The sequence below is a fragment of the Bubalus bubalis genome, chromosome 11, assembly GCF_019923935.1.
Source record: "Bubalus bubalis isolate 160015118507 breed Murrah chromosome 11, NDDB_SH_1, whole genome shotgun sequence".
NCBI lineage: Eukaryota > Metazoa > Chordata > Mammalia > Artiodactyla > Bovidae > Bubalus > Bubalus bubalis.
The window spans coordinates 25,677,005-25,700,338 of NC_059167.1; the positions used below are offsets into that span (position 1 = coordinate 25,677,005).

At 36.7% G+C, this 23,334-nt stretch overlaps 1 protein-coding gene and 1 pseudogene across 7 annotated transcripts in view; one reads left to right on the plus strand and one right to left on the minus strand.

Moving 5' to 3' along the window:
- The window catches only part of FUT8 (fucosyltransferase 8), a 330,583-nt gene that overhangs the window by 156,364 nt on the left and 150,885 nt on the right, over nucleotides 1–23,334 (minus strand). For all 7 annotated transcript variants that reach the window (XM_006072122.4, XM_006072125.4, XM_044924842.2 and 4 more), the window contains one exon: nucleotides 21,606–22,034. In XM_006072122.4, coding sequence (XP_006072184.2) covers nucleotides 21,606–21,808 — 203 coding nt within the window. In that variant the 5' untranslated portion in view covers nucleotides 21,809–22,034. The remainder of the gene's footprint in view (nucleotides 1–21,605; nucleotides 22,035–23,334) is intronic.
- LOC102405911 lies at nucleotides 9,753–11,721 on the plus strand (annotated as a pseudogene).

A 23,334-nucleotide genomic window follows, 5' to 3' on the forward strand; every position in this document is an offset into this window, starting at 1 on the left:
TAAGGTATATACATATTTTTTAGATATAATGCTATTGTATACTTAATGGACTACCATGTAGTATAAACTTTATAACTGGGTGATTGCTTTACTGCATTATTTGCTTTCTTGTGGTGGTCTAGAATCGAACCTGAGATTCTTAAGGTATACCTATATATGCTGCCTACAAGAGACTCATTTCAGTTTTAGGGACACACACAGGCTCAAAGTGAAGAAATGGAAAGGACATTACATCTAAAGATTTGATGCAATACCCATTAAAATGTCAGTGATATTTTCCACAGAAGTGGCAAAAACAATCTGAAAAGTTGTATGGACCCACAAGATATCCTAAACAGCCAAAGCTACCCTAAGCAAGAAAAACAAAGTGGGAGGCATCACATTCCATGATTTCAAACTATGTTACAAAGCTATAGTTATCCAACAGCATGTATTTGCATAAAAACAAACACATAGATCAATGGAAAAGAATCAAGAGCCCAGAAATAAACCCGTGAATATGCAGCCAATTAACATTTAACAAGAGAGCCAAGAATACTCAATGAGGAGAGGGTAATTTCTTCAATAAATAGTGTTAGAAAACTGGAAAGCCATATACAGTGGGTTAATAGTCAAAAATAGATAACAAACTCATGAACTCGATAACAAAAATCAAAAAAATCTGATTTGAAAATGGGCAGAGGCACATGGAACTCTGCTCAATGTTATATGCCAGCCTGGATGGGAGGGGGATTTGGGAGAGGATGGATACATGTATATGTACACCTGTTCACCTGAAACTACCACACAGTGTTAATCGGCTATACCCCAATACAAAATGCTTTTGGTGTTAAAAAAATAAATTAAAAAAAATCAAGATTGAAAATAAATAAATAAAAATGGGTAGAGAAACTCAACAGACTTTTTTCAAAACACATAAAAATTGACAAGTACATGAAAAAGTGCTCAACATCACTAATTATCATCTCAAAAACATGAAATCAATATCTCCAAGAGATATGTGAATTCCCGTGTTCACCACAGCATTGTTCACAATACCCAAGACATGGAACCAACCTAAGTGTCTGTCAACAGATGAATGAATAAAGAATATGTGATGTATATACATACAATCAAATATTATTCAGCCATGATAAAATATGGAAATTCTACCATTTGTGACAACACAGATGAGCCTTGAAAGCATGGCTCCAGGATCAAATAGATCAGAGAGAAAAAGACAAATATTGTATGACCTCACTTATGTATAGACTCTAAAAAAGTTGAACTCATAGTACAAACAGTATATTGGTGGTTTCCAGGATCAGGGATAGGGGAGTGAGGGTGAGGTAATGGATAAAGGTGATCCAAGAGAACAAACTTCAAGTTATAAGATGAATAAGTTATGGGGATCTAATGCACAATATGATGGCTGTGATTAAGAATACTGTATTATATATATATACCTGAAAGCTAATAGAGTAGATTTTGAAAATCTTAAATACACACACAGACACAAAAGATAACTATGTTGTGAGGTGATGAATGTGTAACTAACCTAATTATGGTAAAATTTTCACAATATATACATATACCAAATCATCACGTTGGGGACTTCCCTGGTGGTCCAGTGGTTAAAAATTCACCTTCCAATGCGGAGGAGGTGGGTTCAATCACTGGTCAGGAAACTAAGATCCCACATGCCGTGGGACAATTAAGCCTGCACAGAGCTACTGAGCCCACACACCACAACTAGGGAAAAGCCTGTGTGCCACAACAAAGATCCATGTACAACAACTAAGACCCAATGCGGCCTTTCCCATCCCCCCAAAACTCATCTCGCTGCACATCTTAAATTTACACAATGATATGTGTCAACTGTATGTCAGTAAAGCTGGGGAAAAGTTCATACTACCAGGGCAGTGATTGATATTAAGTTCTTTAGCCAGCTCTATTTCTAATCAAGCGTTTCCCAGGTGGTGCAGTGGTAATGAATCTGCCTGTCAACACAGGAGACGCAGGTCTGATTCCTGGGTTGGGAAGATCCCGTGGAGAAGGAAATGGCAACCCAGTCCAATATTCTTGCCTGGAAAATCCCATGGACAAAGTAGCTATACAGTCCATGGGGCTGCAGAGTTGGACATGACTGAGCATACATCCATGTCATGTCATGCATTTACAATCAAAGGTAGTTTGTTACTAGCTAGGTAGATACTACAAATACTATTTTACTGGTAAAATTAATTCAATATGTATGAAAACGGGAACCTGGAAACGTAGAAGAATTTTGCGAACAATTTTGTGAACAATATGTACAAACATAGTAACTCTAGTAGATCACAACCTTTGGAATTACATGTTAGGCCTAGGTTTCAAAACCATATGTCATTCAGGGGCTCATTCGGACATTCTCTAACACCTGAACAGAAAGTACACCAAAACATGTTATCAGAACGACTATCACAACTGCAAGAGAGCCCTTCACAAAAGACACTATAAAAACAACTAAAGAAGACTAAGAGCATGCCCTCTGACAAAGTTACAGAACGGATTGTGACTGTTTTTTTATCCACTTACAAACATTTGTGTGTGGCAGGATTCGATCTGAGTCTTGCCAACACTGTAACATATTAAAGAGAGCAAAATTATGGTGGAGAGTTTTATCTTCCTCACTGACCTCTGCTTTTTGAAAGGTACCAATAGTGCTAAAGAAAAAAAAAATCAAATAATAATGACTTGGCTGGTTTACAACAAACTTCTATGCATGCATGTGTGTGTGTGTGTGTGTGTGTGTGTGTGTGGGTGTGCACGCATGCACAGGCACAGTACATACCACTATCAGTATGTGGAGAAATGTACTATTCATAATACTAGGAAGTACACTGATGATTGAGATACAGTGAAATGACTTTTGTATTCTTCTCAAGGATCAGAATAAGGACTGATGCTAGGTTTGGCTCAAAAACTAATAAATCTCAGTTTGTACACATCTCCTTAAACGGAAAAACACATAGTTTGTGTACAGTCTTCCCAAAAAGGTGACACTGGGCCCAAATATAAGCATTATTATAGCATAACAAGAAATGAAGCCAGATATGGCAAGATATTACCTAATGTGGACAACAGCACCAGCAGTTTATGACCTTCGGGAACTCTAAAGGGCCAAGGGAGCTACATTTAGATGCATCACATCTATTTCCTCTCCATACGGTCATACCACTTCCAAAAAATTTATGTATCGTTGACCAATAAATTTAGAACTTAAACTTACAGCATGTGGTTTCTTCCCACAGATTCTATGACTCTCATTAAACACTGCAGTACTGTGATCATAGCAAACTGCATCAAATGTGCCATCTGTATTTCTTTACACAGATTATAAACTATTACTACAGTTAAGTTCAATAAACATTAAACACCATCACTTAAGCTTACACAGGTGCATTTATATAACTAAAAGATGTAACAATTCTCTAATACTGGTATATGGACATCTTTGATCACATTTAACAACTATCAAAAGTAACAGTAATAATAAATAGGATAGTTTTCATTATCTGTAGGCTAGTAAAACATATTGTCCTGAAGATAATATTTAACAGAAGAGGAACATGAGAAGGTATTAAAAAATGACCAATAGGAGTGTACTGAAAATTAGATACAAACTCCTAAATCCTCAGAAGGTTCTGCTTTTACTTCTGACACTGCCTCTCAGAAAAACGACTAAGTCATTTTAGCTTCTGTACATATCATTTGGTAACAGATAATATTTTTGAAGTGTTATTGAATATAAATGAGAATTAACATTAAACTAGACTTTTGAGTGTCCTTTTTGTCTTTAATGAAGATACAGTATTCTATATTTATTAAGTGCACCCCAGCTTCTCTCCAAACATTATACTCTCTTATGCATTTCTGATGTACAATTATCTCTGCCAAGCAATCGCATTTGCATACATTTTAAAAGAACAAAAAGACTGTATTAAGATCAAATTTATGCTATTTGAACCAGCAACAAGATAAGCATAGTGTGCCAATTTACACTATACCACCTTCTAGCTACTGTAATTCATAAGTTAACTAATACATTGAAGACTTCTTTACATTCATTCTCTTTCAGACAGATTTGTCTAGAATTCTGATCAAGCTAAACAACCACTTTGTTTCATGATTTTACCTAAATGAATTATAAAATGGCAGCATGACATCTCAAAAACATTAAAAAAAAACTTTCCAGTGAAATAACAGTACACCTAAAAGAAGAGAGAGAAATGGCTCAGGAAAGTTTTTTCCTTGTACACTGTTTATAGGAGATTATGCATCATCTATAAATGAAGTAACACTGAAACTGATGAATCACTATGGCCATATTTCCTATTATTATTTACCTTTAATTATCAGTAATATTAATACTGTAAAATTAATACATTATCAGTTCATTAATACTAACATAAAAGAATAAAGAATAAAAGATTAAAAAAAACATTTAATCAAGGCCCCTAAATTCAAATATTCAAACATCATAAAGTATTTAATGCATACTCACTTTGTCTATATGACAAAACTAAATCACAAAGTTTAAATAACTTCATCTTGGTTATTTAAGATTTTAATACCTTTATTCATGTGATATCTTTCTCAAAGAACAGCCCAATCTTCCCTAAATGCCTGAGTAGTTATCAGATCAGATCAGATCAGATCAGTCGCTCAGTCGTGTCTGACTCTTTGTGACCCCAAGAATCGCAGCACGCCAGGCCTCCCTGTCCATCACTAACTCCCGGAGTTCACTCAGACTCATGTCCATCGAGTCAGTGATGCCATCCAGCCATCTTATCCTCTGTCGTCCCCCTCTCCTCTTGCCCCCAATCCCTCCCAGCATCGGAGTCTTTTCCAATGAGTCAACTCTTCGCATGAGGTGGCCAAAGTACTGGAGTTTCAGCTTTAGCATCATTCCTTCCAAAGAAATCCCAGGGCTGATCTCCTTTAGAATGGACTGGTTGGAGTAGCTATAATGAATAATTAAAATTTCTGTATTTTAAATAAAGCTCACGGTCAGTTCTGTTTAGTTCAATTGCTCAGTCGTGTCCAACTCTTTGCGACCCCATGGACTGTGTAGCATGCCAGGCTTCCTTGTCCATCACCAACTCCCAGACCTTGCTCAAACTCATCTCCATCAAGTCACTGATGCCATCCAACCATCTCATCCTCTGTCATCCCCTTCTCCCCCTGCCTTTCTTCGCATCACGTGGCCAAAGTACTGGAGTTTCAGCTTCAGCATCAGTCCTTCCAATGAATAGTTAGGATTTTAATATCTTTATTCATGTGACACCTTTCTCAAAGAATGGTGCAGTCTTCCCTAAAGGCCCTTCTGAGTAGTTATAATGAATAATTAAAATTTATGTATTTTAAATAAAGCTCATGGTGGGCAAATATAATTCCGACATATAAAAGCAGCTCATCTTTAAAAAATTCATATAATTCAGTTATGAAAGCCAAATCCTAAGGAACAAAACCTATTCTATACTCCTTCATGATCTAGTATATTATGTAATTATTTTGTCTCTGTAAAGACTTACAAATTTATTGAATATGATCATCTATCCCAATCAACCTTCTCTACTTTTGTATTCTAGGCCAAAAAAAGTCAACTGATTTTCTCAGGGTAAACAGTCACTCTGAGTAACATGTACATTTTATGAAATCTAATGTGTTATGCCAAATATTTAATATGATTTTTTTTTCCTTTCTATTAAAGAGAAACAAGTATTCTGATTCTAGGAAAGTATTTAAATTATGTTGTTTTTTTTTAATTATCAACTATCATTAGCTAAAGAGCTATTTATTGACAAACTACTAATAGAAAGCAATTCTTTCAGATATGCTTTAAAATCTCCTTTAAAACTATTCCCACACTAACTTCTCTCCAAACCTATGATGACTGTGGGTTACCTGAAATAAACACACAAATTTTACCTTGTACAACACATTTTCTGGCAATCACTTCTATACAGATGATTCCCAAAGGTATCTTTCTCATCCTGACTTTTTCCTGACTTCTAGATTAACTTTCCGACCTTCCACTGGATAGGTTTAGAAAGCACATCAAGATCAATCTATCTAGATTTCACCTTGATCTCTTTCTCCTAAGAGATACACTATATTGGTCAATGAATCAGAGATCACTGATATTAGTAAAAAAAAAAAAAAAAAAAAAAACTTCCAACCTGCCCAAACTCCTACTTTCCTTTACCACACAACAGGGGTACAATGGGAGAAAAAATTAAAAATAAATCAAAGGAAAACCTGAACAACCAGACCTTAAAATGGGCAAGAAACAGAACAGATCTAGGGACCTAAATATAGGAACTAATGGGAATCTCTTTATAGCAGCTGTATTAAGATAAATGAATTCCAACAATTTTCAATATAGGTAGTTTTCATTTCAGGTAGAATATAATAGTTCATGGCAAACCCTGCTCTACTCATGGACTGTCGGCTCGACAGACGACTCCATCCATGGAATTCTCCAGGCAAGAATACTGGAGTGTGTAGCCATTCCCTTTTCCAGGAGATCTTCCAACCCAAGGATCAAACCCAGGTCTGCACTGCAGGCAGATTCTTTACTGTCTGAGCAACCAGGGAAACCCTGTTGTAATAATAACAATAAAAATAATTTGAAAACAAGTAACTTTAAAAATAACCCATTTAAAGCCATTAGAGAGGTATTTTTAAATGCAGTATTAAATTAACTAACAGTCCAGAGAACAGCATTGTATAACTAGCCCATGTTTTTACCTAGGGGGCACTTACTGATTCTAGCTATGACGTGAGGTACAGGTTTGGATTCTACAAAAGATTTTGAAAATTTGGGAACCATAGGAACAACAAATTTATAGCCAGTTTTGTCCATGGTACAGTAGCTTAATTTGAAGAGATGCTTGTTGTTGTTCAGTAACTAAGTCTTGTCTGACTCTTTGCGACCCCACAAACTGCAGCACACCAGGCTTCCCTGTCATCTCTACCTCCCAAGGTTACTCAAACTCATGTTCATTGAGTGAGAGATGCCATCCAACCATCTCACCATCTGTTGCCCTCTTCTTCTCTTGCCCTCAATCTTTCCCAGCATCAGGGTCTTTTCAAATGAGTCAGCTCTTTGAATCAGGTAGCTAAAGTACAGGAGTTTCAGCTTCAGCATGTCTTTCCAATGAATGTTCAGGGTTGATTTCATTTAGGATGGACTGGTTTGATCTCCTTGCAGTCCAAGGGACTCTCAAGAGTCTTCTCCAGCATCACAGTTCAAAAGCATCAATTCTTTAGTGCTCAGTCTCCTTTATACAGTCCAACTCTCACATATACATGACTACTGGAAAAATCGTAACTTAAGATTATATGGACCTTTGTCAGCAAAGTAATGTCTCTACTTTTTAATACACTGTCTAGGTTGTCATAGGTATTCTTCCAAGGAGCAAGAGTCTTTTAATTCATGGCTGCAGTCACTGTCCATATTGATTTTGAAGTCCAAGAAAATGAAATCTGACACTGTTTCCACATTTTCCCCATTTGCCATGAAGTGATAGAACTGGATGCCATGACCTTAGTTTTGTGAATGCTGAGTTTTAAGTTAGCTTTTTCACTCTCCTCTTTCACCTTTATCAAGAGGCTCTTCAGTTCCCCTTCACTTTCTGCCATTAAAGTGGTATCATCTACATGTCTGAGATTGTTGATATTTCTCCTGGCAATCTTGATTCCAGCTTGTGATTCATCCAGCCCAGCATTTCACATGATGTACTCTTCATATATGTTAAATAAGCAGGGTGACAATATACAGTCTTGACGTACTCCTTTCCCAATTTTGAACCAGTCCATTGTTTCATGTCCAGTTCTAACTATTGCTTCTTGTCTTGCATACAGGATTCTCAGGAGCCAGGTAAGGTGGTCTGGCAATGCCACCTCATTAGGAATATTCCACAGTTCGTTGTGATCCACACAATCAAAGGCTTTAGCATAGTCACTGAAGCAGAAGTCGATTTTCTTTTGGAATTCCCTTGGTTTTTTTTTATGATCCAGTGGATGCTGGCAATTTGATCCCTGGTTCTTCTGCCTTTTCTAAACTCAGCTTATACATCTGGAAGTTCTCAGTTCACATACCATTGAAGCCTAACTTGAAGGATTTTGAGGATAATCTTGCTGGCATGTGAAATGAGTGCAACTGTATGATAATTTGAACATTCTTCGGCATTGTCTTTCTTTGGGATTGGAATGAAAACTGACCTTTTCCAGTCCTGTGGCCACTGCTGAGTTTTCCAAATTTGCTGGCATATTGAGTGCAGCACTTTCACAGTATCATCTTTTAGGATTTGAAATAGCTCAACTGGAATTCCATCATCTCCACTAGTTTTGTTCGTAGTAATGCTTCCTAAGGCCCACTTGACTGCATATCACAGGATGTCTGGCTTAGATGAGTGATCACACCATCATTGTTATCTGGGTCATTTGAGATCTTTTTTGTATAGTTCTGTGTATTCTTGCCACCTCTTCTTAATCTCGTCTGCTTTTGTCAGGTCCTTGCTGTTTCTGTCCTTTTTTGTGCCCATCTTTCCATGAAATATTCCCTTGGTATCTCCAATTTTCTTGAAGAGATCTCTAGTCTTCCCCATTCTATTGCTTTCCTCTATTTCTTTGTATTATTCACTTAAGAAGGCTTTCTTATCTCTCCTTGCTATTCTCTGTGACTCTGCATTCAGTTGGGAATATCTTTCCCTTTCTCCTTTGCCTTTCACGTCTCTTCTTTCTCAGCCATTTGTAAGACCTACTAAGACAACCACTTTGTCTTCTTGCATTTCTTGTCCTTGGAGATCGTTTTGGTCACTACTTTCTGTACAGTGTTATGAACCTCCATCCATAGTTTTTCAGGCACTCTATCAAATCTAGTCCCTTGAATCCATTCGTTACTTCTACTGTATAATCACTAGGGGTTTGATTTAGGTTAGAGCTGAATAGATTAGTGGTTTTCCCTACTTTCCTCAATTTGAGCCTGAATTTTGCAATAAGGAGCTGATGATCTGAGCCACAGTCAGTTCCAGGTCTTGTTTTTGCTGACTGCTGACTGGAAAGAGCTTCTTCAGCTTCGACTGCAAAGAATATAATCAATCTGATTTTGGTACTGAGCTTCTGGTGATGTCCATGTGTAAAATCACCTCTAGTGTTGTTGGAAGAGAGTGTTTGCTATGACCAATGGTCATGGGATGCTAGAGAGAAATTTTAAGACAGGCTAAAATTTTTCAGTCCTGGATATTACAAGACAAAGTTCTATTTGAGACCTACCTTAAAGTCATAGTTATTTTTTTTCAGTGTTTGCTATATTTATATGATCCACGGTTTAAGACGCCAATGAGCAAGACTGAACACATCTAAAAGGCCGAATAAATTTCCCACAATATTTAAGTCCTGAAAGAAATCCATCAAGTCCTCAATTAAAAAGCATGGAAGAAAAGGCGGTGTGAGGGGAAGAAGTTGTAGAGTGGGGGCAGAAGTGAGGAGGAGGGGAGGGGAGGAGGAGGCCGCGGCGGGGCAGGGCGGGGACTGCCTGCCTGCCCTGGTTGCGGAAGTGGTAGCCGCTGACCGAGCCTGCTTCTCTCTCGCTACTGCTTTGGCTTCCCGGCTCCGCCCCCAGATGGAGAGGGTGGCCCAGCCGTGGATGATCAGATAGCTTCTACCTCCCGCCGCCCATCCCTGGCCCCAACCGGCACAGAGCAGACGGCAGCAGCAGCAGCAGCAGCAGGCGAGGAGGAAGATGGCGGGACAGCTGCCGGCCTGTGTGGTGGACTGTGGCACGGGGTATACAAAATTAGGATATGCTGGAAATACGGAACCACAGTTTATCATCCCTTCCTGTATTGCTATTAAGGAGTCAGCAAAAGTAGGAGATCAAGCTCAAAGGAGGGTGATGAAAGGTGTTGACGACCTAGACTTCTTCATTGGTGATGAAGCAATAGAAAAACCTACATATGCAACAAAGTGGCCAATCCACCATGGTATAGTTGAAGACTGGGACTTGATGGAAAGGTTTATGGAGCAAGTCATCTTTAAATATTTAAGGGCGGAACCTGAAGATCATTATTTTCTTTTGACTGAACCTCCACTGAATACTCCAGAAAACAGGGAATATACTGCTGAAATAATGTTTGAGTCTTTCAATGTTCCTGGCTTGTACATTGCTGTACAGGCCGTTCTTGCCTTAGCTGCATCTTGGACCTCCAGACAAGCAGGAGAACGGACGTTGACCGGTACGGTAATAGACAGTGGAGATGGTGTCACTCGTGTCATCCCTGTGGCTGAAGGGTATGTGATTGGCAGCTGTATTAAACACATTCCCATCGCAGGACGAGATATAACATATTTTATTCAGCAATTGTTGAGAGACCGAGAAGTAGGAATTCCTCCAGAGCAATCCTTGGAAACTGCTAAGGCAGTGAAGGAGCGCTATAGTTATGTCTGCCCAGACTTAGTAAAAGAATTTAACAAGTATGATACAGATGGATCAAAGTGGATTAAACAGTATACTGGAATCAATGCTATCTCAAAGAAAGAGTTTTCCATTGATGTTGGATATGAGAGATTCTTGGGACCTGAAATTTTTTTTCATCCAAAGTTTGCTAACCCAGACTTTACCCAGCCTATCTCAGAAGTTGTAGATGAAGTAATTCAGAATTGTCCTATCGATGTCAGACGTCCTTTCTAAAGGATATTGTCCTCTCTGGAGGTTCAACCATGTTCAGGGACTTTGGACGTCGTTTGCAAAGAGATTTGAAGAGAACTGTAGATGCCAGGCTGAAATTAAGTGAGGAATTGAGTGGTGGTAGATTGAAGCCAAAACCTATTGATGTAAAAGTCATTACACATCACATGCAACGATACGCAGTTTGGTTTGGAGGATCTATGCTGGCTTCCACACCTGAGTTCTACCAAGTATGCCACACCAAAAAGGATTATGAAGAAACTGGACCTAGCATTTGTCGTCACAATCCAGTGTTTGGAGTCATGTCATAAAATTGGCTTCATAGTTATTGGGGTTAGGGAGGTGGGGAAGAAATAGTCTTTCTGATTACCTGTTTTGTCTGGATGGCTGGTTTTGAACCTGACTTGAAATAATAAGACCAAACATTAATTATACAGGAATATTTTAATAAGTATATCAACATGCGAATGTAGAGGAGAGCCAAAATGATTTAAGTGTTTTTCTTTAGATTGAATATTTGAATCTTACGTGTATCAAAAAAGAAGTGGGTTTTAGTTCTTTCTGTGCCCTGGTATTTTGTATATTATTGAATTATCCAAGATTTGATGGGATTTATCAATATGTAGATAACTCTATAATGCTTGAATTGTACACTTTGAAGTGTGTGCAATGCAAGAGCTTGTTTATATTCATACTTTTTATACTTTGAGGAAAAAAAGTCAAAGAAAAACTAGTATTTGAGGGTAAAAATAAAAAAGTGACCAAGTAAAGGATAAATACAAAAAATAGCCTGTGAGACTTGGCGTACACACACACTCATGGGATTCCAGTTATTATGAAGTGCTTCCACCCTCCTGTGCCCCCCAATGGTTTTCTTTGCAAGTGCTTTTGGAACTAAGAAGCTAGTGTCTTGGATTAACTGATGCCTGCTAGTGCTTTCTGATTACTCGCGTTCTGTTTTCTCGCTTTAAAGGAAAAGTAAAGACAAGACTGTTGGACCAGTATTGCAGTTCTGTAGTGTCATTTCTTATTAAAAAATGAATAATTTGATTACCCAAATTGGTATATTTAAAGCCTAACACCATTCTAATAAAGGCACAAATTTCTTTAAAAAAAAAATAAATAAATAAAAAATAAAAAGCATGGAAGATTTACACCTAAATAACAAGCAAGAAAAAGAAGTGGGCTAAGTATTACTAAAACCATAATTTAGCCATGACCCAGCTCAATCCCTAATTACACCAGATGACATAACAGTCCCAGAAATAATATATCCATATCAGAGGGAAGTTTCCATAATTTCCAAACTACTTTTAGACAACATATTTTCAAAATATTTTGTCATACTATCTAACAAAAATAAAGATCCCCTGAAGTGGGAAATGGCAACCCACCCTAGTATTCTTAAAAAAGAGAAAAAAAAAAAAATTCCTGGACATGTAAAGAGGAAAAAAATCTGACCAATAATCAATAGGAAAAGATGAACAAAAAATGATCCAGATATCATCCAGGTATTAGTAGACAATATAATAGCTATATTAGAATAATGACTTAAAGAAATTATTTAAAAAACATGAACAATATTGATGAAAAATAGAAAATTTACAAAAAATTTTGAAATCATAAAAAAGAATGAACTAAATATTTTGGAATCAAAATATATAAAAAATTACTAATTGGGTGTGCTTAACATCAGAATGAGTGCAGAAGACAGATTAAATAAATTGGAAGACAGTTCAAAACAGAACACATAAAATGAAGTACAAAAACAAATTAGATTGTGAAAGACACATAAAAGGCATGTGAGACACCATAAAAGGAAATGTACTAATATGTGTAAGTGGAGTTTCAAGAGAAAAGAGAAAGAATAGTCCAGAAGCAGTATTTAAAGAGGTAATAGCTGAGGATTTTCTAAAACCTACGATATCAAATCTCAGAATTGAGCTCAGTGAATTTCAAACTAGATAAAAACAAAGTTATATCTGGGTGTCACGGTCAACTTGTATAACACCAAGACAAAAATTAAAATGCAAAAGTAGCCAAAGAAAAAGATAAACTTCAAGTAAAATTGCTGACTTTTCAACAAAAACTATGTAAGTTAGAAAACAATAGAATGACATGTTTAAAGTGCTAAAAAAATTAAATTCTAATGTGCCAAATTAAATTGTATACAACCAAACATTATCTCAACAATGCATATGTTTTAAAAGTTTTCAGAAAAAGAAAATCAAAAAACATTTATTGTCATCAAATTTGCACTACCAAAAATACTAAAGGATATTCTCCAGACTGAGGGGAAATGATCAGCATGGAAGAAATAAACTGCAGGAAGGAATAAACAACATTAGAAAGAATAAATATGTAGTCAATTATAGAGGAATATGATTAATTTATATCAAAATTATAATAACATAATGTGCACTTTATAACAGACACTGGGTTAAAATACAGTCCTAAATACCTAGCAAGTTAAAAAGAAAAATCACAAAAGAAATTTCAAACTATTTTTGACTGAAATATCAATTAAAATAAGTCACTGACAGAATTGGCAAGATGCAACTGTGCTCTCTACAGCTGTGCGAAATTTTAGCTCTCCAGGCATATGTTAGGAAAAAAGCAAGGCTTAAAATGAATAATATAAAATTCTTTCTGAAAAAGCTTTAAACAGAAAGAAAAAAAAACCCTCCAAAGATACTACAAGAAAGAAATTAACAAACTAAGAATAGAAATCAATAAAATACAAACATACAATGGGGGGGGGAACAGGAGAAATTCTTCAAAAAAATAAATAAAATCAATAAACTGTTTGTAAGATAAAAGTGGAAAATATAAACAAATCAAGAATAAAAAAGGAAACAGTACTACAGATATTATAGGTGAAAAGTAAAAAGGAATTATGAACAGCTTTATGCTAATATATTTGAAAATCTTGATAAAATGGACACATTTCTTAAAAAATACATTTTACCAAAACTGACATAAAAAAATAGAAAATATGCATGGTCCAATTTCTATTAAAAAAAACAAATGTAGAATCTGAAGTCTTCCCACATGTCTCATGTCTCTACAAAAACCAACCTATGTTCCTCCCCCCGCTCACCCAAAATAAAGACTTTAGGCCCACACAGCTTCACTGGTGAAATTCTAACAAAGATATAAAATAGAATGGATTCCAATTTTATACAAACACTTTCTGAGAATAAAATTTAAGGCAATGGCACCCCACTCCAGTACTCTTGCCTGGAAAATCCCATGGATGGAGGAGCCTGGTGGGCTGCAGGCTGCAGTCCATGGGCTCTAAGAGTCGGACATGACTGAGCGACTTCACTTTCACTTTTCACTTTCATACATTGGAGGAGGAATTAGCAATCCACTCCAGTGTTCTTGCCTGGAGAATCCCAGGGACAGGGGAGCCTGGTGGGCTGCCGTCTATGGGGTTGCACAGAGTCGGACACGACTGAAGTGACTTAGCATAGTATATAACCTTAATACTAAAACCCTAAAGACACTGTAAGAAGGAAATATTACAGGTAAGCATGTCTTGTTAACATACCAAACACTCCACTAGCAAATTTAATACAGCTATATATGAAAAGGTTAATACAAATTCCAGGGAGAAACCATCTGATTGTTAGACTGAGAAGGCTAAGAATATTGACTAAAAATCTCACTAAGATATTCTAACATAGGAAAGGAATATTTTCCATATGGAAAAGTAAGACATTCTTGATAGCATAAGGAATAATGGATGGAGGATTGCAAAAATAAAAGTAAAAAAAAAAGGTGGGGGGAAGGTTATAGCTAGATGCTCTATACACTCCAATCTATTCACTTGCTATAAGAATTGAATCAGTATACTCTTTTAATGAAAAGACTCTTGCTCCTTGGCAGAAAAGCTATGACAAACCTAGACAGCAGATTCTAAAGCCGAGACATCACTTTTCTGACAAAGGTCCATATGGTCAAATCTATGGTTTTTCCAGTAGTCATGTATGGATGTGAAAGTTGGACCATAAGGAAGGATGAGCACTAAAAAATTCATGCTTTGGAACTGTGGCGCTGGAGAAGACTCTTGAGAGTCCCCTGGACAGCAAGGAGATCAAACCAGTCAATCCTAAAGGAAATCAACCCTTTATTCATTGGAAGAGACTGATGCTAAGGCTGAAGCTCCAATACTTTGGCTACCTGATGCATACAGCTGACTTATTGAAAAAGACTCTGATGCTGGGAAAGACTGAAGGCGGGAGGAGAAGGGGATGACGGAGGATGAGTGGTTGCATGGCATCACCAACTCAATGAACATGAGTTTGAGCAAACTCTGGGAGATGGCTGACGGACAGGGAAGCCTGGCATGCTACAGTCTATGGGGTCACAAAGAGTCGTACACGACTGAGCGTCTCAACACAAGTACACTCTTTACAAATGAGACAAGCATTTATGGAGAAGGTTGCCTACAGCAAATCCTCTAAACAACCAACAGGAACAAAGGCATCTGCAATTTCTAATACCAGTTTCACAAACTGAAGTAAGATATGACCTATGAAAAACCGCATCAGTTTCCTTCCTACCCATGGCAGTTTTTCATACTTTTGTTGTATCAGACAAATTTTTCCACTGGAAGATTCATGATTTGGCTCTAATCCAACTGAGGAGACTAGTATGTAGCTCAGAAATACACATAATCTAAGTTAATTATACCTTCATGGTCTGTAAAATTTAGCTTATAGCTAATATCTAAATTCCAGAAGAAATATTTTCTTTCCTAGACCAAAAAAAAGGCTACAAATTCACACTGAATTTTTTAAAATTATGCCCCCCAAAATAAATGGAAGTAGAATAAGGAATTAAGAGGAAAGCTTTCAATTAAGCACTCCTTAAATTTTACAAGTTCTGTCCAGTTCTGACATCTGTCAATGAGGTTCACTGCTCACAGGGTTTCAGAACAAGTTTCAGTAATTTTCCAGGTGTTTTCTGCTAATTTCTACTCTGAGAGGCAGAATGGCAGGTTCAAATCCTAAGAATAAGAAGCAAAGATTCTGTGAACTGATAGCAACTACACATTAGTAAAAGTTGAGACAAAACAAATATGAAATTTGAAAAGGCATTCCTGTAGGGTGGCATGCTAAAAAGCGATGACTTATAAGCTTTTAAAGAAAGATATTACATGTATACTCAAGATGCTGGCAATCAACAAGTAAGAAAAGGATGATTGGGGAAAGCCAGATAAAAGCATGAAGGAAACATGGGAAAATAAGCAGATGTACCTTGGTACCAAAGCCATGCAATTTAATCATTAATTAAGGTCAGCAACACCTCATGTCTAGATTAATACTGTACTTTCCAGTTCATTTCACTCTAGTCAAGTACATGGCCAAATCTACCTGAAAATCTAAATCGTCCTCAACCATTTTCACAGTGTCACTCCTCTGCTGAAAAACCAATTATGATTTCTTATTATCTATCAACCAAGCCTACACTAAACTCTGGCTGTTCAAGACCACTACAATGTGACCTAATCTATTCAACATTACATCTAGAGATGAGAACTGTGGGTCAAAATGGCTACAAATTCTTTGCAGTTCCTACTTCCATTCCCTACATGTGGAAAGTCCCTTTGACTTGCAAAGATTAGCAGAATGCGGCAGAAGTGATACTGTGTAACTTTTCATGCTTGGCCTCAAGAGGATTTGCAGTTTCTACTTTTGCCTGCTTAGAACGCTGCAAGGTAAGAAACCAGGGCTATCCTTCTAGAGAAGCCAGACACAGGGGAACCAGCTGAGGGTCCCTTAATCACGGAGCATGTGTGAGGTCATCAGACTGCCCAATCACAATGAAGCCACCAGATGGCTACAACCACATCAGTGACCCCAGATATAATTAGAAAAACAGTCCAGCTGAGGCCAACTGAAATAGAATAATCAGAAGCAAGTAAATGTTTATTGGTTTATGCTACTATATTTTTATTTTATATCTACGCATATATATATATATAATACATTTTGTTATATAAGAAACCCCAGTTTTTAAAAAGAATTCAATAAGAAAACAAATAACTCAATTTATAAATAAGCAAGAAATCTGAGTAGATACTTCACCAAAGCACATACATGAATAGGAAATAAGCACATAAAAAAATGCTCACCATCATTAATCATTACAGAAATGCAAACTGAAACTATATGAGATGACACTACAGATCTATCAAAACAGCTAAAGTAAAAACACCTGACAACAGCATGTGCCAGCAAGGGTTAGAGCTGTAACCCTCAAGCACTGCTGGTGGAAATAAAAAATAGTTCAAGTACTCTGGAAAACATTTGGGTAGCCTCTTACATAAAGTTAAAATGCACTTACACATGACCCAGCAATTCCACTCCTAGGTATTTACCCAAGAGAAATAAAAACTCACACACAGAAACTCAGGAAAAATGCTTTTAACAGCTTCATTCATAATAGCCCCCAAAATGGAAATATTAACATCTTCCAACTGGTGAATGCATTTAAAGACAACAACAACATTGACACAAACATACTAAGGAATACTACTCAAAAATGAACTACCAATACACAAAGCAGCACTGACGAATCTCAAATATATCATGCTAAATGAAAAAAAAAAGACTTAAAGGCTACCTATTGCATGATTCTAGTTATATGACATTTTGGAACAGAAAAGAAACAGAATAGAAAATAGATCAGTAGATGCCAGGGACAGAAGGTAGAATACAATTTCAACTACAAAAGGGAACAACAGAATTCTGGAGCGAGAGAGAATTCTTCTATAATTTGACTGCGGTGCTGGTTACATGACTGTAAGGATCTGTCAAAATTCATAGACATTTATGCTAAAAGGAGTGAATTTTACCATATAGAAATTATTCATCAACAATTCAGAATTAAATATACATACAGACACACACAGAAATACACACAGGATGATGCTTTTGAACTATGGTATTGGAGAAGACTCTTGAGAGTCCTTTGGACTGCAAGGGGATCAAATCAAGTCAATCCTAAAGGAAATAAACCCTGAATATTCATTGGAAGGACTGATGCTGAACATGAAGTTTCAATACTTTGGCTACCTGATGTGAAGAGCCAACTCATTGAAAAAGACCCTGATGCTGGGAAAGACTGAAGGCAACAGGAGAAGCGGGTGGCAGAAAATGAGATGGTTGGACAGCATTACTGATTCAATGGACATGAATTTGAGCAAACTCTGGGAGACAGTGGAAGACAGAAGAGCCTGGCATGCTTGCAAAGAGTCAGATATGACTTAGCGACTGAAAAACAACAACATAGAGCAACCTCCCCACTTTGATCTAAAACATTTGTATCCCTCAGAGTAATGATCTTCAAATTATTTTCCTAAATTTGTAGTCCTATCAACAAGATTAGCAAACACAAGCTAGAGGGTTGGGCAACTGCTTTTAAAAAATGACTGTCCTGAATGTTTAAAAATTGTAGTTTCAGACTTCTGACTTACTTTCCAATTTCAAGCCATATACCGTATCTTGGGAGAATGGCATTAAAACATGTAAAATATCATGTATGAAATGAGTTGCCAGTCCAGGTTCGATGCACGATACTGGATGCTTGGGGCTGGTGCACTGGGACGACCCAGAGGGATGGAATGGGGAGGGAGGAGGGAGGAGGGTTCAGGATGGGGAACACATATATACCTGTGGCGGATTCATTTTGATATTTGGCAAAACTAATACAGTTATGTAAAGTTTAAAAATAAAATAAAATTAAAAAAAAAAATAAAAGAAATAACCTAACTTTACAAGACATCTGAATTAGGTGGTTCCAGTGGTAAAGAATCCACCTGCCAATGTAGGAGACACAGGAGATGCAGATTTGATACCTGGGTCAGGAAGATCCCCTGCAGGAGGAAATGGCAACCTACTCCAGTATTCTTGCAGGGATAATCCCATGGACAAAGGAGCCTGGTGGGCTATACAGTCCATAGGGTTGCAAAGAGTCTGACACGACTGAGCATGCACACATGCAGGCTTCTGGGTTACTTTCTAATTCCAATCCACATACCGTATTTCAAAAAAATAATCTAGCTTTATAGACATCTGAATTAATTCTACACAGTCTACCTTCTGAACATATTTTCTTATTAAAAAAAGACACAGAAAACTGAGTATGAAATATTACAATAAAGGGAGAAAAAGAAACCAATGCCACTAGCACCTCTACTGCTCTTCCTTTGATATCAGGGACTTTAAAATAAAATCTCTTGGTGCACTGGGATGACCCAGAGGGATGGTATGGGGAGGGAGGTGGGAGGGGGGTTCAGGATGGGGAACACGTGTACACCCGAGGCGGATGCATGTTGATGTATGGCAAAACCAATACAATATTGTAAAGTAAAATAAATAAATAAATAAAAATTTAAAAAATAAATAAAATCTCTTTGGAGAAAACACAAATGGTCCTATCAATAAAGTTGATGGAAAGGCCTGAGGAAGTTTTCTTCCCTAATTACATTTAATTACATATTTTCTTAAAATTATTTTTGTGTGTGTGTATATATACAGGCTCCTTTGCTCCATCTGTGCTTTCAGATTGTATATATGCTATAACATGACATATTAAATGTCTACACTCTTAGAAGTTGTCTCTACATTTGAGAAGCTGAGAACTTAATTCTTCAGACACATGAAAGACTACAAAGAAAGTGACTTAAGAAACTCAAAGATTATTTTGCAGAAGGAATAACTCATATTAAAGCAAGTTTTCCTTCATGCAATAGAAACAAATATTAGGTTGGCCAAAAAGTTCATTCAGGATGTTTCCATGACATCTTAAAAAAATCCTGAACGAACTTTTTGGCCAACCTAATGCCTGGCAGTTAGAAATAAGCCAACTGAAATATAAGTACTTAAGTTGAAATTAGGGGGAAAATTAGCAATTTTTTATAAGTCTAAATTAAGAGGCAACTCTTTTTTCAAGGAGCAAAATTTCTATAATGTAGAATAAGATCTTACTACAAGGATTCTGCAAAATTAACTACTCTTGCTGATTTGCTACATGAGATGTTTAGTTGAGATTTCTGAATCATTTATTTCTCACTGGTTTCTACTCAAGAGTGAGAGTGAAAGTCACTCAGTTAGTCCATGGAATTCTCCAGGCCAGAATACTGGAATGGGTAGCTGTTCCATTCTCCAGGGTATCTTCCCAACCCAGGGATTGAACCCAGGTTTCCCGCATTGCAGGCGGATTCTTTACCAGCTTAGCCACAAGGGAAGCCCCTCTATTTAGAGAGGCAAAACAATTCGCCAGTTCCCTGGCTGTCCACTCAAACTGCCAATATTCAAAGTAAGTGCCATCATTTGTGAAAACTGTGATCTTGGGAAAAATTAAATCACTTAATATTCTGTTGATTCCTTATCTGTAAAATGGTTATAAAATCAGAACCAGCATCCCATCAAAAAGTTGTGGAATTCAATGAGATAATCCATATAAAGTCTTTAGCACAGTACTTGGCACAAAATAAACTCTCAACAAATGTCAGCTATTATTACTATCTTCTAATTGTCAATCTTTGGTTCCCATAACAAATGAGTAAGACTCTACTGAAAAGACCATCCTTTCCATGAACCTCCCTGGGTCTTCTCAACATGGAAATAAAATGATACACAAATTTCAAAAAGTTATCTGTCCACTTCCTGATTCCTGATTACTTTGTACTTTGCTGATTGGTACTACTCCTACAAATGATAGGGATGATGTTTCACTCATTGTTGTAAAACTCATTTAACACATATCCCAGCTTTCCAAAGAACATAAAGAGATCAAAAATAATATCAGGGTGAAGAAAAGTTATGGAACTAAACAAAAGGAAAGAACTGAGTTCTAAATAAAGAGTGAAGGGCAGTGAGGGCAGGGAAGCACCAAGGGTGGATGCTGCTGCCACCTACATTTCTTCATAGGATGTAGAAATGTAGAAGGCTGTAGAAATGTAGAAGGCTCCTCAGCCTCCACAGCACCACTCTCTCCAGTTCTCCTTCTCCAATTACTCTGAAGGCTCTATGCACAACAGAATGCTTCCACTTTCAACCCCTCAGTTTATTTGTTTCTCAAAAAAGAAATGACTTTGTATTCTTTTTCTCTACACTACTTCCCTTAGAGTCAATTACCACCTGTAGATGAGTCTCACTTTTTCATCTTCTCAAATCTTTGACTGCTGTCTTGAGAGACAACAAGCACTAAATATATAATCACTTTCAAATTTAAGTATGAGGAATGAGAAGATACTAAAGAACTTCTAAATTCAATAACTTTGAAAACAAATATAGAGATTATCTATTTAACACTACGTTCACTTGCCCCCCAAAATACAGAACTTTGTTTTTCCCAAAAGTTGATGACTTCTAACAGATATTTGTCACATTTTTTAATAGACTAGAAGTAGAAATTATAATAAATCTCTAGATTCCAGATACAATTGTTTTAAGAATGAATTTTTTTCATTTCATAAGTTATAGTTAGACTAACTTAGTCTCTCAATTATTATAATGTGTTTATTATAGTCCATGATGAACATTTTAATATGGACTAATTCAAATCATACAAAGCTTAATTTATTAAAATTATCAAAATTCTGAAGATAATTTGAAACAAAATATAAGTACATAAATTGAATAGCACAGTTTTTCTATACTAAAATTCGTATATAAAACAAGACCTGCTAGAGTAATTCTCTATGTTAACTACATAGAGAAGTAGTACAAAAAGTACCTTACTAAGATATTTACATTTTTGCAAAAATAGTTTATAGAAATCATTAAGAATTTTTTTTAATAGCTGACTGAAGCCCTGCACCTAAAAACAAAGTACAATATTTCACCATTCTTCCCAGTTTCTTTGAACCTACCGGAGAGATTCAGCCATTCGCCTCAAGTCTTCATTTTGCTGTTTTAAGCGTTCAAGCTTTGCCAAAATCTTGGACAGTTCTCGACTAGAGTGATCAGGGTGGTCATTATCTCGTACCAAGTGACCACCTATATAAAATAGCAAGGTCCCCCAGGCAAAAAGAATGAGCATGATCCAACGCCAGGAACCAGTCCATGGCCGCATTTTCAGAGTTTCAACTCACTCTCCTGGGGTCCTGGGGCTCAAAGAATTAAAAACATCATCACTCTGTTTCTAACCAGTGCAAAGGTTCCAGCCTTCCGTTGTTTCAACACATGGTGCTTCAGACAAATTACTCTCTCCTGTAGTCCTATGGTGACTCTTTTCAAGAGATCCTCCTGGTGGTATGAGTAGGAAGTTTTATTTTCCTGTGCTTCATGGACTCTACATGCTGTGGAAAGAGAAAGAAATTATTTAAATTATTTAGGATGTGTAAAATAGCGTAAGCTGAGATTCGTGGAGTTAAAAGAAACATATTGGTTTTAAGTAGCCAATAGACTTAGCAGCAGCAGCAGCAGCAGGCTGGCAAATAATGTAACAAGAAAAAAGGAAAAGCTTTTACATCTCCATATTAAATCAAGGCTCCACAACATAAATTAATTAGCTCTAAGATTGAAAGTCCTCCAAACGCCATTATTACTTTTCCTTCTAACATCACTGTGCAATATAGCACATATACTGAGCTTTAAAGACTGTATCTTTGAAAATCCACTCAAAACCAAACAAAATGTACTCGACCACATATTCTGGGCTAATATTTACATTATCTCAAACTGAAACATGTTCCCTGTATGAGTGAATTCATATCTACAAAATTTCAACTCCACCCCCTTCTCACTGCTCAGCTGTCATCACGCCATTTCACTCTGCAGGTGACATGCAATTAGCCAAGTAAAGGTTATCACAGCCATTATATAGCTGGCAACCACTCCAAACATCATAAGCAAAGATTCATATGGATTATGGTAGATTATTCCTTCCTCAAATTTATTTTACAATATCAACAATTGCAACAGAAGTCTAATACCAGTTAAATTTTAGTTACTGTGCATCTTACACTACAAAATGGATATGCTTTCTCAGGCTAGGTTATTGGTTTCATTTGTCACTTCTACATCATTAAGCTTTGAATTTTTTGAAAACAAAACAATTGTCTCCCCAAGGAAAAAATCTGTAGGCAAATATATAACTTTAATACCATTTGATAATTTCAGAGCTATGTAAGAGAAGTCTTATTTCCAGGCACAGAGGTCCTTGTAAAAGAGAAGAGAGAAAAGAAATAGTTTCTATGTATAAAACAATGTGATGGGTGCTTAACCATTAATTAAATAGTTATGAAAGACTAGACAGAAAGGTTGAAGAAACAGTTTCAACAATTAAAGAACATGACTACTATTTTTGTCCTTTTGAACCCCAAATCTCAATAAAAAAAAATCCACCCTAATGACCTAAGGGATGTATTTAATTCAGTAAGTTGACAAAAGAAGTATTAACGTTTGTGTTAATAATACTGTCTGACAATACATGCACCACTGTAAAATGTTGTCTTACCATATGTTGAACCTATAATACATTCTACTCAATACTAAGCTAAACCAATAAGACATTCAGTTCAGTTCAGTCATTCAGTCGTGTCCGACTCTTTGCGACCCCATGAATTGCAGCACGCCAGGCCTCCCTGTCCATCACCA